The sequence below is a fragment of the Manihot esculenta genome, chromosome 7, assembly GCF_001659605.2.
Source record: "Manihot esculenta cultivar AM560-2 chromosome 7, M.esculenta_v8, whole genome shotgun sequence".
Taxonomy (NCBI): domain Eukaryota; kingdom Viridiplantae; phylum Streptophyta; class Magnoliopsida; order Malpighiales; family Euphorbiaceae; genus Manihot; species Manihot esculenta.
The window spans coordinates 1,093,685-1,107,279 of record NC_035167.2 but is presented as its reverse complement, the minus strand read 5'-3'; the positions used below and the strand labels follow the sequence as shown (position 1 = coordinate 1,107,279).

The window sequence follows — 13,595 nt, the reverse complement described above, 5'->3', positions numbered from 1 at the left end:
TTAATCATTTAATAATATTTTTAATAAAAATTAATGTGACATTTATAAATAATTTTTAATTATAGTAAATTATATTTTAATTTTTAAAATTTTATAAAATATATAATTTAGTTTAGATATTTATAAATTTAATTAAAATATTTTTATAAAATAAGCCTGCAGTTTTACAAATTATTAGGTTCTTTCACATTATAATACTAATTTTTAATAATAAATATTATTTTTAATTAAAATAATAATAATTTTTAATATTATTTTAATTAAAAATAATATCTAAAAATTATAGAAATTATATCTTATTAATGAATATTCTAATACGGTAGAATCTATGTACCCTTTAATAAAAAAAATTGCAGACTTATTTTAAAAAAAATTAAAATTATTTAGAAAAATACTTATTTCTATTAATTTTTAGATTCCTCCAAAAAAAAAATGTAAAAGTAATTTTCTCATATTTGAGCCCGAAGAATTGGCAAATCTGATTCGCCTGCTACATCTCCCTCGAATCCTTTCTCTTGCTCAATCTCATTCTTCCGACAAAGACAAAGCAGCGGCTTCAAATGCCGATCTTATTAATTCAGCTCTTCGGCCTGTGTTTGCAGTCATTATGTGGGTTTATACCGCCTCCAAATCCAGCTCAATGCTTTCTGGGATTGCCGGTATTTTGCTTGAATCGGGTTTTTTTTTTTTGCTTTCTGAGGTACTGTTGGTGGCAGCTCCGTCAGAGTTGCTGGTGGTTCCACTTTCTATTTTTATTTTATTATTGATTTCTTTATGTAAACCATATTGTGATGTTAGGTGAGATTATTAAATAAATAATTTACCAGTAGCTATCCAGATTTTAAGCAGGGGAGTAAATTACCTAGTCTTTAGCTCTTTTTTGGAAAAAAAAAAAATCTTTGGCATCTATTTTGCTTGCAAAGATTAGACCTTTGTTAGAACTAATTCAAAGAAAAAATGAGTGGAGAAGGAAAGGTGGTCTGTGTGACAGGAGGGTCTGGTTACATAGCCTCCTGGCTAATCAAATTCTTGCTTCAAAGAGCTTACACTGTCAAGGCCACTGTTCGTAATCCAAGTAAATCCCTCCCTATCTGTCTCTTTTTTTCCTACAAGCTCAGTTGGGTCATTGGTGAATCTTGATTTCTTTGAATGAGGGTTTGATTTTATAGTGACTTTGGTTGTGGCTGTGCGGCTGTGGATCTAATCTTTTATGTTTTACTTCTGGTTTTGACTTCTTTTTATACAATTTCATGGGTATTTAATTGCTTATAGCACTTTTTTATGTGGTTTTGTTGATTATTGATAATTTTATATCCTGCAGTTTGCTTGTTAAGAATGAATTGAATCAGCCCTCACTTCGATTGAGTAGCTAAATGACTTAAACTTTTCATGTATCATTATTTTGAACACCAAGCAAGGACGATGGAAAGAAAGCAAGATCCTAGCATATGAGTAAACTTTTACTAAACTGATGTGAAATCTTAAATTAGTTTGCTGGTTTTAGTGTTTCTTTAACTTTCAATGTTCTCATTGGACTCATACTTCAGTTCATTGAATCTGTATTCTGTACCCCAGATGATCTGAAGAAAACTGCACACTTGCTTGCACTTGAGGGAGCCAAGGAAAGGCTTCACTTGCTCAAAGCTGATTTATTGGAAGAAGGATCTTTTGATGCTGCAGTTGATGGTTGTGAAGCTGTTTTCCACACAGCTTCCCCTGTATCTCTTCAAGCCAATGCGGATCCTCAGGTCCATCATCTTTGACAACCTTTTCACTGCCTTTATATGTGATAGAGTTCCTCCCTTTGGACCTAAACTGCAATTTCTGACTGTTCTGTTGTCATTTGGCATTACATTTTCTCATATTTCTCTATAATAACTTGTGCACTATCTGTGTTATTTGATTATGTTGACATAACTACTGCTTGATAGGCTTAGTGTCATATAAGATGTAACTGTTCGCCGCTGGCTATTTCGATGTGTCAGGCAGAACTAGTTGATCCTGCAGTGAAGGGAACTCTAAATGTTCTTCGATCTTGTGCAAAAGTTCCTTCTATCAAGAGAGTGATTATAACATCTTCATTTGCTTCTCTTCCATACAATGGAAAAACTCTGGCCCCTGATGTAGTTGTTGATGAGACTTGGTTTTCAGATCCAGCTGTTTGTGCGGAACAGAAGGTTTGTCATCTTTTGGCCCTGAAATTAATTGCTTAACCCTCCGTTTGGAATCAAGAATTTCACCAGAATTCAATTCAATTGATTTTTTTTTTTCTATCAATTTTTTTTTGTATGGAATGAGTGAAATCAATTTTCTTTTTTAATTTAAAAAATTTTCATTTTAAACGAGGTCAAATTTTTGCATAATTTTGTAAGAATTCATTTGAATTCTTTTCTTGCAAGATGAATCACCCTAAAGAAGGGGTAAAGGGTAAAAGAATATGAAAAAGGGATATATGACCATCATGGTTTGTCCTTGAGCATATCAATCTCGATTACTTCTAATTTAGCCATCCCAATTGGATGGTTGTGATGATACAATGAAATCAACTTGATTTTATATCTTTAACTGTTTTGTTTATGAGATAATTTGGTCTTTTCTTTCTCCAGCTCTGGTATCAACCTGGGAAAACGTTAGCTGAGCAGGCTGCTTGGGAATTTGCAAAAAACAAGAAGATGGATTTTGTTACAATACATCCAGTGTTTGTCCTTGGTCCTCTTTTGCAGCCAACTATTAATAGCTCTATCGAGATACTTTTCAATCTCATAAATGGTGTGCTCCACCAACATAAGACGACATGTCCATTTGATTACCAAATATCTTGAAACTTTAGCATTAATTTAATCACACAATATTACATGATTTATCATGAAACAATAGGTTGATTTTGTTTTTTGGGTAGGAGGAGCTCAAGAGTATCCTGATGCATATTATAGATCCATCGATGTGAGAGATGTTGCTTATGCACATATTCAGGCTTTGGAGATTCCTTCAGCTAGTGGCAGATATTGTTTAATTGAAAGCGACTTTCACTTCTCTGAGGTTATGAAGATTGTGCAGCAACATTATCCTACATTGCACCTTCCAAAAAAGTATGGTTTTTTTTATATTTTTGCATGCTCATGTTGGACCAGCTATATGAATGACTAAGTTTTATAATTATTTGGATTACTGAGAAATAGTTGTTTTGAATGATTAATTTAATCATGGAATATCATCTTAGTTGCAGATGTGACTCCGGATTGAATTACTTAACGAAGTATGGGGTATCCAAGGAAAAAGCGAAAACTTTGGGTATTGACTTCATTCCTTTGGAGGTTAGTTTGAAGGACACTATTGAAAGCTTGAAGGAGAAGGGCTTCCTCAGCATTTGATTTTGGCTGTTGGATGAAAAGCAATGGAAATTGTTGACTGATGAGACTTTTTTACTTAAGTTTTATTTAATGTTTTGTTTATGTTGAGAATTTGAATCATAATATTAGGAAAGAAAAAGAAGAAAAATAGAGAACCGAAGAAAGAACTCTGCCGAGAACTCTCTTGTTAAAATTGAAATTAAGATTTCTTTGTATAGGCTACAATTAAAATTCAAAACTTAAAAAAATTTTAAAATATCTTAACAAATCTTATAGTTTGTTTGAATAATAAAAAATCTAGAATAGTAAAAAACAATAACTGAATATCAAAATAAATATTTGAAAATTTGAATTAAAATCTCAAATACTTTCCTTTAATTCAAAATTTTCTCAAAATTTAAATTTTATGGATGGAGTATTTCTCTCCAACTATTAATTTGTGAAGCATTTCTCCTCACTGCAACAATTGCTGATACACTTTTCACCGATCTCACAGCACTTCTCTCTAAATTACTATACTAACTTTTTATCATCGTTGATTTTTTTCTTTTTCTTTTTCTTTTTTTTTTAAATTTGAGCACTTCTCTCCAAAATAAAATTTTTTAGTGCACCTCTCACCAATTAATTCAAAATAAAGCTTTTTTTTTTAATTTTAATTAAATTTACTTTTCCTTTTATTTTCAAATTTGTAATTTTTTGTAAATGACTAAATTTTTTACAATTGAAACACTATGGTTTTCCTTTATAGATGACTTGATTGAAATGACTTGAATGTATTTTCTGAGTAGCAAGAGTCAAGTTTTCAATGTATTTAAGAAATTTAAACCTTTAGTTGAAAAGCAGAGTGGTTGTGTCTTTCAAACTGAGGTCTGATAATGGTAAAAAGTATATCTCGAAGGAATTTAACAAATTATGTGAAGATACTAGTATTCAACATCAACTTTCAGTTCCTTATTCACCTCAATAGAATAGAGTTTCTGAAATAAAGAACATAACAATTATTGAAATAGCCAAATGTATGTTGAAAGAGAAAGTGCTACCAAAGATGTTTTGGGCTGAAACTATTTATACAGCTGTGTACTAGAGCAGTGGAAGGAAAAACTCAGCTGAAGCATAGTTTGGGTCAAAGCCTTCTGCAAGCCACTTGAAGGTCTTTGGATAAGTTTGCTACATACTTGTTTCTAATGTCAAGAGAGTGAAGCTAGATGATAAATTTGATTTGGGTATTTTTCTAAGCTATATAACTTCATCAAAAGGCTAAAAGATCTATAATGTGCAAACCAAGAAAGTGGTTGTTAGTAGAGATGTGAAGTTTAATGAAGGAGCCTATTGGGACTTTCAGAAAGAGCAGATTGTTGGAGCAGTAAAAGAATCTAATTCTAGCAATGGAGATATAAAATTTGAAAGCTCTAGCAATGGAGATATAAAATTTGAAAAAGAATCTAATTCTGATTCATAATCTGAAAACGAGTCTAATTCTATTTTAGAATCTGAAAAGGAGTCTAATTTCGATAATGAAGCACATGCCTTTAAATTAAGTCTCTTTTTGAGATTTATGAAAGATGTAATGTGGCTGTGGTAGAACCAAGCTGCTATGAAGAAGCTTCTCAAACTAAAGAATGACAGCATGCTATAAAAGAAGAAATTGCAGTAATTGAGAAGAATGAAACCTGGGAATTGGCTTCCAAACTAAAGGGTAAAAATGCAATTAGTGTGGTAGAACCAAGCTGCTATGAAGAAGCTTCTCAAACTAAAGAATGACAGCATGCTATAAAAGAAGAAATTGCAGTAATTGAGAAGAATGAAACCTGGGAATTGGCTTCCAAACTAAAGGGTAAAAATGCAATTAGTGTGAAGTGGATTTACAAAATTAAATTAAATTCTGATGGCTCTATCTTCAAGTACAAAGCCAGACTTGTTATGAAAGGTTATGCTCAGTAACCAGGGTTGCTTATGGAGATACTTTTGCTCCAGTTGCTAGCATGACACTATTAGATTGTTGTTGTCTTTAACAATCTAAAATGGTTGGCAAGTGTTTCACTGATGTCAAATTTGCAATCTTGAATGATTTGCTAAATGAGGAGATTTATGTGTAGCAGTCTGAAGGATTTGAAGTAGAGGGCTAAGAAGAGAAAGTGTATAAGGTTAAGAAGGCACTTTATTGCCTGAAACAAGCTCTAAGAGCTTGGTATGCAATGATCGACTCACATCTAATCCAAAATGGATCCAGGAGGAGTGAAAATAAGCTAATATTGTATGTGAACAATGTTGGAGATGAATCTCAGTTGATTGTGTCACTTTATATTGATGAAATGTTAGTGACTAGTAGAAATTCTCAGTTATTGGATAATTTTAAGTTGAGAATGCAATCTGAATTTGAAAAATCATATTTGGAAATTATGACTTATTTTCTTGGGCTTGAAATTGAACAAGGTGTTGATGGTATCTTTATGTCTCAAATGAAATATGCTGAAAAAGTTTAATTTGGATAAATACAAGTTTGTGGTTGTTCCTCTTATTGTGAATGAGAAACTTAGCAAGGATCATATAGCTGAACTAGCAGATGCTTCACTGTACAGAAGAAGTTTGATTGGTAGTTTGCTATATTTGACTGCTTTTAGACCTGATTTAATATATTCAACAAGCTTATTATCTAAATTTATGCATTTTCCTAGTTAATTGTATTTTGTTGCAGGTAAGAGACTATTGAGATACTTGAAGGGTATTGCTGAATTTGGCTTATGGTTTCAAAGAGGAAAAATTGTCAAGCTTGAAGGTTATGTGGATAGTGATTGGCTGGAAGTGTTGATGATTCAAAGAGCACTAAGCTATGTTTTTTTCTTAGTTCAGTTCATTTCTCTTGGAATTAAAGGAAGCAAGATGTGGTAGCTTAATTTACTGTTGAGGCTGAATATATATTTCAGCTACTGGTGCTGTAAATCAATCAATTTGGCTTAGGAAGTTACTAAAGGATTTGGGAATTGAGCAATGTGAGTCTACTGTTGTATGGTATGATAATAAACCAGCCATTACCATTGCAAATAATTTTGTTTAACATGGAATAACTAAGTACATTAAAGTGAAATTTCATTTTCTAAGAGAAGAATTCAGAGATCAAGTTGCTGCATTGCAAGTAAGTTTGAAGAGCTAAGAAAGAAGTTTCGAGTATCAAGAAAAAATCTCAAAAAATGTTGACTGATGAGATTTTTCCTAAATACTTAGGTTGCTTAAATTTTAGTTAATATTTCATTTAAAGTATACTTTTTACTGTAGATGCAATAATATAATGGTTAGTTGATTATAATACAATTCACCATATCTTAACCATATTTTTTTACTTTATTTGTAAGAGTTATTAATATCTGTTGTAATTTGTGTAATCAGTCTCATTTTGATTATTTATTTAATGAATTATCATCTTTTAGCAAGAGAATGAGAGAGTTAAAAAAGAGTTTTGAATTATTCTTTTTTTTTCTCAATTAACTACTAATTTTAAATATTAATTTTCAATTTCAAATATCTAATTTCAGTATTTAATTATTTATTCTTTATTCCAACTCCTTAAATACCCCTATACGGTTTTCAATATCTAATTTTAGTATTTATTCTCACGAACTCCCACCCCAAATATTACATTCGCCTTTCAAATTCATTTGTCTTTTAACTCCTTTTGGTGCAAGATATCATTACCCTTCAGGATTGTCTTTACTTGAAAAAAATGGACCAATACAATTTGTAAAATATGTAACAATTTGTATACAACTGGATATAAACATATTATATGCGTTACTTGTTTCACTGGTAGATAAAGTTCATTACAGGTCTGATTTCTGAGGAAGTTTTCTTTTTTTTTTTTTTTCTTTTATCTGATTTCATATCTCATTTCAAATAATAAGACGCAAGAAAAAGAACAAGACGCAAGAAAAATAAAATGAGTAATCCACCAATTCAGATTTAATTCGGTCTTTTCAAAATATATTCAGAATTCATAGCCAATCCATTTAATGCTCTATCTGATTTCTGGTTCTAGTGATATACTCTTACAAAATTCATATAAAATTTAGTGCTCTTACATATTCTGGCACCACAATTTATACAAAAACTGATTTTTCAGGAAAAAATGGGAAATAATGTTGTTTGCATTGAATGAACAAATGATTAGCATAATAGCAAAACTACTTAAAATCGGAGAAATTAGAAACAAAAAAGCAGCACAGATGAGTCTGGGCATTGCATGTTGGATGATCAAAACAGAGGTCTCGAGTGAGAATCTAGATCCTGAAATACGCAGGCCTGCAGCAAGTCATTCGAAGAAGTGTGCAAAACTCCCATCATTCAGCTTCATTTCTGCTTCCCGCTCAGCAAGATTACTCTGTATCTTGTTTTCTGAACTGTGACAGACAGGAAACTTAACCCGGTGAGTTTTTATTCTGGGATGTCAAGGGCACAACCTGCGTAGCTTAGTGAATCTCCATCATCTTCGCCGCAGGTGTAAGTTATGAAGATAATTGCTAGATGTAGGATTTTCACACTATTGATTTAGCATTTGTTTCAAGCCAGATTCATCATTAAATCACAGATTTGCTTTACAAGCAATAACTAGGGGGATTTCATCCAATAATTGAAAATTCTTCTACGGAAGGCCACACACATTAATAGCAGTTCTTTCAAGGCGAATTATGCCAAGCCAATCAAGGAATTTCTCCATGGCATGTAGTTGTGGTATCTAATATGTTCGACTAACTTCTGCACAAGGAATCAAATTAAGCTTTAAATCCGTGAAATTAAAAGGGATGCAGAATTACACAGCTAATAATAATAACAATAATAATAAGATTGATAGAAGCATGACCTGCCAATGCATGATTTCGGCAAGCCTTGGCATTGGTTCACCACTTCCCAATGTATTAAGAATTTCAACAGCATCCCAATGATAACTCATACTTGATGAGCCATTGATGGGAGATGAAAGTCCAGTTAAAATTATTCAAAATGCATATCCCCTCGCCAAGAACATTTGCACCAAGAAATCTCCTTAAATAAATAAGGTTTTAACAAGGTGAATGCTTTGCTTTTTCTTTTTTTGTGAAGAAATTCAGAGTAAACAAAGGTAAGACTATTGGGTTTTGATGTTTACCTTGTGTGGGAGAAATATGATGTTTACCCAGAAATCACATTTTGTTTTCAGAATAAATGGTTTTCTCCACCTCTGCATTTGACATTGAAAAAACTTGAATAAATACCAAATAATTAAGATATGCTGCTGATTTAATTTACAAAGGAATGGTGCATGTGAAGAGAAATTGACATATGACAATCACCTTCAGCACAATCAATTTTCATCCTAATTTAGAAGATTAATCAAAAAGTAATTGCAGCAATAACATCTTTTCCAAGTCCTCTACTAACTTCTGCATAAAGAGTCAAAATTAATCAGTTATATCCAACAGTTGAAAACCTATCCTTCATTGATCTGTGTAAATAGAATCATAGAGTGAAGATTTTCTCATATAAGTTCAATTTGCAAATTGGAAAGAAAAAACACCAACTTACCGAAGCTTCATCATCCAGTAGATACCGGCCCACCATTTGAATTCCTTGGTAATCAACTGTAATATTTTGGATGTGAGAAATGAAAGCCCAATCCGCACCCTTTTTATTTCCACATCTCTCCTTCAATTGGGGACAGCACTTGATATCCAATCTTCGTAAAGAGGTGAGGGAATGCATCTCTTGAGGCAGACACTTCAATGCCGGACAATTATCAATGGTTAGGCTTCGAAGACAAGTGAGATTCCGCAGTCCATCTGGAGGTAGGGATTCGAGCTCTTTAATGTACTCAATCGAAAGGTGCTTCAATTTAGAGAGAGGGGGAATGATTGAGGAAGAAGAAGAGATTGATGGTGTGAATATTTGGTGCACGAGTTGTGGGCTTGCGTCGTTCAAATTTAGTGATTCGTCGAGAGATCCAAACTGAGGGATGGAGGTCAAATTAGGGCACCAAGTACAAGTGAAATCTGAAAGACAAGGAAATTGGAGTAGCTCAAGTGCTGTCGAATCATCCCTCTTCTTCTGCCATCCTTTAAGCTTAGGACAATGATATAGCTTGAGAGTCTTTAGGGATGGAAAGAATGATGTTCGTTGTCCCTCAATCTCCATGTATTCTAAATCATAGAATCCCAAAATCTCTAGACGTTGAAGAGAAGGGATTTGATCGATTGGTGGGAGATACTGACATCTCTTGCAATACCACATACAGAGATCGACAAGATACGTGAGGGAAGAGAACCAACTTGGGAACCTCCTACCTCCATACTTAACCACTTTTAACTCTTTAAGATTGCGATGTGGTTGGAGATTTTGGAATGACATTTCATCTCTATCAACATTTGAATCTTCGCAACTCTCCTCCCAATGGAATAATTCCAATGATTGAAGGAGTGGCTTCTCTTTCAAATTAAGATTTACAATCTCATTATCACATCCCAGCTTTTTAATTTGAAGACGTCCCCTCAAATTCTTAAGCTCATTCAATTCATTTATTTTTCCAACATCCTTTGAGGAAATATGCCCTTTTGCCGCTACGAACACTGACAACGTCTGAAGTGAAGTCAACTGCCCAAGCCCACGTGGCATATGAGTCAAAGAGAAACAACCTTCACAATATAAATGCCTAAGATTCACAAGCTTTTTAATATCCTTAGGCAATTCTTTGAGCTCGCTACAATTAGAGACATTTAATACTTGTAAATTCAGCAAATCCGTAATAGAATTTGGAAGTACCCTAAGTTCCACATTCCGAGAAACATCAAGATATCTTAGATGTTTTAGCATTTTTATACAACTATCCACCTTCTCAATCCTACAATAACTCATATCATGTGCACGCAAGCACCATAAGTTTTTATGAATAAACAGCGCATCGTAATCATGTTTCGGAAATGATCGTAGTCTTTTTGCAATATCATGTTTCCCAAGCAAAAGAAATGATCGTAGTCTTTTTGCATTATTAAGAATTTCTTGTGGTGCAACATCCAAATTCAATGCTACATAACGGATTTTCTCATCAATTTTTGGTGCATCAGCATCAGAATTTACTAGCTGGATCCTTGTCCAGCCCACTGTGGTTGCGAGATCATGCATTAAATCATGCATTTTACAGCTTTCGACATTTCCAAATTTATCTCTTTTCACCTCTTGAAAAAATGACCTCCACCACAGTTTCATAAAATATTCAAGCCCAATATTTTCAAGACAATCACTCGTACTAGGTGAATCAATAAACCCTTGTGCAACCCAAAGATGGATTAATGTTTTCACATCAATCTTATAATCTTTTGGATATAATGCGCAGTATGCAAAACAATGCTTCAAATGTGATGGGAGATGATCATAACTTAGTTTCAGTGTTGGCATAATATCATTATCATCTTGACTTATTTTTGAGAGTTCATTTCTTAAAAAGAGCGGCCACTCAGTTTCTGGATTTTTCTCATACAAGAGACTTGCGATAGTTTTTATAGCAAGAGGAACTCCACAACATTTCTTCAAAATCTCCTCTCCAATCTCTCTTACATTTGCATGTTTTGGCTCCTGCCCCTCAAGTGCTACATGCAAAAACAAAGACCAAGACTCATCCCGAGACAACCCTTCCAAAACATGTGGTGCCATTGTGCTAGATATATCTGCCACCTTTTTAGAGCGAGTGGTTATTAATATCTTACTTCCACTAGAGCCACCCACTAATAATCTCTTTAAATTCTGCCATTTTTCTCTATTCTCATTCCACACATCATCTAGAACAAGCAGATATTTCTTTCTATCAATAATTCCTCCAAGTTGAGATTTAAATGCTTCTAACTCAAGATCTTCTGATTTATTCCCTGTTGCAGACTCTAGAATCTTTCTAACAATCATTTTCACATCAAAAGGATCTGAAACACACACCCATATTCTTCGCTCAAATGAATTCTTAATCAGTTCATCATTGAATATGATTTGAGCAAGAGTCGTCTTCCCTAACCCTCCCATTCCAACAATTGAGAGGACTGAAACACACTCTTCACCATTGGGAGACAATACAAGTTCTGTAATTGCCTTTTTGTCACCCTCTCTCCCTATAACCACTTCAGGTAAAGAGGACTCAGTTTGATCCCTCCATGCAATCCTCTCCTGATATGGTCGAACCTCTAACTTAAATTTTCTATCACCTTCAATATCAGCTAGCCTCTCCCTAATCGCCTTAATTTTACGACAGATTTGAAAGCTATAAGTAATTGGATTTGAAGACGAAAAGAAGATACTTAGCTCATTTGTCATTCCATTTCCAGTCATCACTCGGCGCCTTAGAGCTTCAGTGGCGAAGTCATCTACCAAGTCATCAGCATCATAAACAACTTCTTCTAGCCTCTCAAGCCAGCCTTTCACTTGATGGTTAAGTTTCTGCTGCTCCTCAGCATCCAGAAGAACATTGCGAATACTAGAAACTGTGTCCTTAAGTTTCTCAAGCTCACCTTTGACGCCCCACCACAATCCGATCTCATCAAGGGCTAGAGAACCCAGCTTGGTAATGATATCTCCGACAACGTTAGAGAGAACTCCGTCGGCCATTTGGGTGTTTTGGTTTGATTGTAAAAGGATGAAATGTTGCTGTGAAGAAGAAGATGACAACAAATGACCAATATTTATAAGACAACAACAGACTGTAATTGCATTTGAAGTCTAAGTGTCTAAGTCCACGGCGTGTATCAGATTGATAAAGAAGTAATCGGTGACAGCTAAGCTAAAGTGGTACTACTGTCTATTTTCTTTATCCATGGAAATGCTATTGCATGAAAAGTCTGAATCAACTTTCCATTAAAATCCTAATAAACTCAAATTATTTTTTTGAACAAATAAAATCTTTAGTTTTATCACAGAAAACAATTTACTACGAGTGTGATTATCAACTAAATAATTTTTTTTTATATTAAAGCAACTAAATAATAATTTTTTTCAAATTAAATAAAAAAAAGAAACTGAGAAATAATTTTCAGAAATCTTAGTCCAGAAATGAGAGCCAAGGAAAATAAATTAAGACGATGGAGAGAAGTCAAGAAGAGCATTAAAGTCTGGTACAATGTAAATGTGGTGGGTCATACCATGTCTCCATTCTGAGTAATATCACATGGGTGTTGCAGGAAGAGTAAAAACAAAACAAACAAAGATTTTCCAAATCTTTAAAAAGTACTGTCTATTTATATGAGCTTGTGGTCCACATCTTATCTGAAGTGATGAGTGGTTCATACTACCTAGTTGAAAAAAAAAAAAATCAACATTTGAAAATTTTTTAATTTAGTGAATTTTAATTTTTTTTTTAAATTAATTTATAGTTTCAATTTAAATTTAATTTAGCTCAAATTTAAAATTTTTATTTAAATTTCTTAATTTATTGATTTAAAATAAAAGATCAATAAACTTAATTTTATGATTTTGGACTAAAATTTCTTGATTTATTTGATTTACTTTTAAAAATTAATAAGCTAACTTTTTTTGAGTTAAATTGAACTAAAATCAAAATTGTTAGATTAAATACAAAATAAATGGAGGATTAGTGCAACGCAAATTGCATAGAAAACGACAATTGAAGGAAGGAGACTGACCATTAAGACCGCAAGCAATCATAAAACGATCCATCCCATATCCGCAGAAAAACACAATAATCATGGCTACTAAAAATTTATAAAGCATAAATCTACCGCCAAAGACTCAACCATTTAAAGTCACGTAAGAGAAGTTTCATGGTTATGGTTAAGGCTGAAGATTTATCGATTTAAAATTAAATTCAACAAATTAAAAATTAAAAATTTTAGTATTTATAAAATTAAAATTAAATTTATTTTGATTAAAAATTAAATTGAATCGAATCAATTTGATTTAATTCGATTTAATCAATTTAAATTTTTAATAAATTTTTTTATTTTTTATATTTTAAAATTTAATTAAAATATTTTAATTTTAATATTATTTAATTATTTTAATTTTAATATGATTTAGTTTTTTATATTATTAAAATAATATATTATTATTATTAAATCGATTTAGTTTTATTTTTTAATTTTTTTTATTAAAATTAAATAAATTAAAATAAATAAAAAATTAAATTGAATTCTCAAATTAAAGAATATAAAATAAAAAAAACTTCTAAAGTTTAATGCTTAACTTCATCCTTTCTACTTATTAAAAAATTTCAACGCAGGAGTCGCC

The 13,595-nt window shown here is 32.4% G+C and overlaps 2 protein-coding genes across 17 annotated transcripts in view; one reads left to right on the top strand and one right to left on the bottom strand.

The window, feature by feature from the left end:
• Nucleotides 1–12,308, bottom strand: part of LOC110618667 (putative disease resistance protein RGA4) — a 54,724-nt gene extending 42,416 nt beyond the window's left edge. For 2 of the 9 annotated variants that reach the window (XM_043958363.1, XM_043958365.1), the window contains exons 1-3: nucleotides 8,904–12,307; nucleotides 8,672–8,761; nucleotides 8,488–8,559 (exon numbers count right to left, since the gene is read on the bottom strand). In XM_043958363.1, coding sequence (XP_043814298.1) covers nucleotides 8,708–8,761; nucleotides 8,904–11,960 — 3,111 coding nt within the window. In that variant the 5' untranslated portion in view covers nucleotides 11,961–12,307 and the 3' untranslated portion in view covers nucleotides 8,488–8,559; nucleotides 8,672–8,707. Of the gene's footprint in view, nucleotides 1–7,326; nucleotides 8,097–8,202; nucleotides 8,385–8,487; nucleotides 8,560–8,671; nucleotides 8,762–8,823 lie in introns of those variants that run through there. The other 7 variants (XM_043958362.1, XM_043958366.1, XM_043958364.1 and 4 more) reach the window with 7 other exon arrangements.
• Nucleotides 473–3,475, top strand: LOC110618672 (phenylacetaldehyde reductase). 8 transcript variants are annotated; one of them, XM_043958397.1, is made up of 7 exons: nucleotides 473–589; nucleotides 625–659; nucleotides 1,576–1,748; nucleotides 1,986–2,177; nucleotides 2,607–2,769; nucleotides 2,900–3,089; nucleotides 3,221–3,475. In XM_043958397.1, exons 1-7 carry the CDS (start codon nucleotides 561–563, stop codon nucleotides 3,369–3,371), a joined length of 933 nt encoding a protein of 310 aa, XP_043814332.1. In that variant the 5' UTR covers nucleotides 473–560; the 3' UTR covers nucleotides 3,372–3,475. The 8 variants fall into 8 exon arrangements, with proteins under 8 accessions (XP_043814332.1, XP_021617576.1, XP_043814333.1 ...); XM_021761884.2 differs by adding an exon at nucleotides 1,322–1,452 and having other exon boundaries at nucleotides 474–659; XM_021761885.2 differs by lacking the exons at nucleotides 473–589; nucleotides 625–659 and adding exons at nucleotides 923–1,075; nucleotides 1,322–1,452.
• Nucleotides 12,309–13,595: the final 1,287 nt, after the last annotated feature.

What these genes read in the sequence shown, in the direction of transcription:
- LOC110618672 (XM_021761878.2), top strand. Translation starts at nt 958, where the DNA reads ATGAGTGGAGAAGGAAAGGTGGTCTGTGTGACAGGAGGGTCTGGTTAC. An exon ending in GGCCACTGTTCGTAATCCAA is followed by an intron (nt 1,076 to 1,575) that starts GTAAATCCCTCC and finishes TCTGTACCCCAG; the next exon opens with ATGATCTGAAGAAAACTGCA. An exon ending in AAGCCAATGCGGATCCTCAG is followed by an intron (nt 1,749 to 1,985) that starts GTCCATCATCTT and finishes TCGATGTGTCAG; the next exon opens with GCAGAACTAGTTGATCCTGC.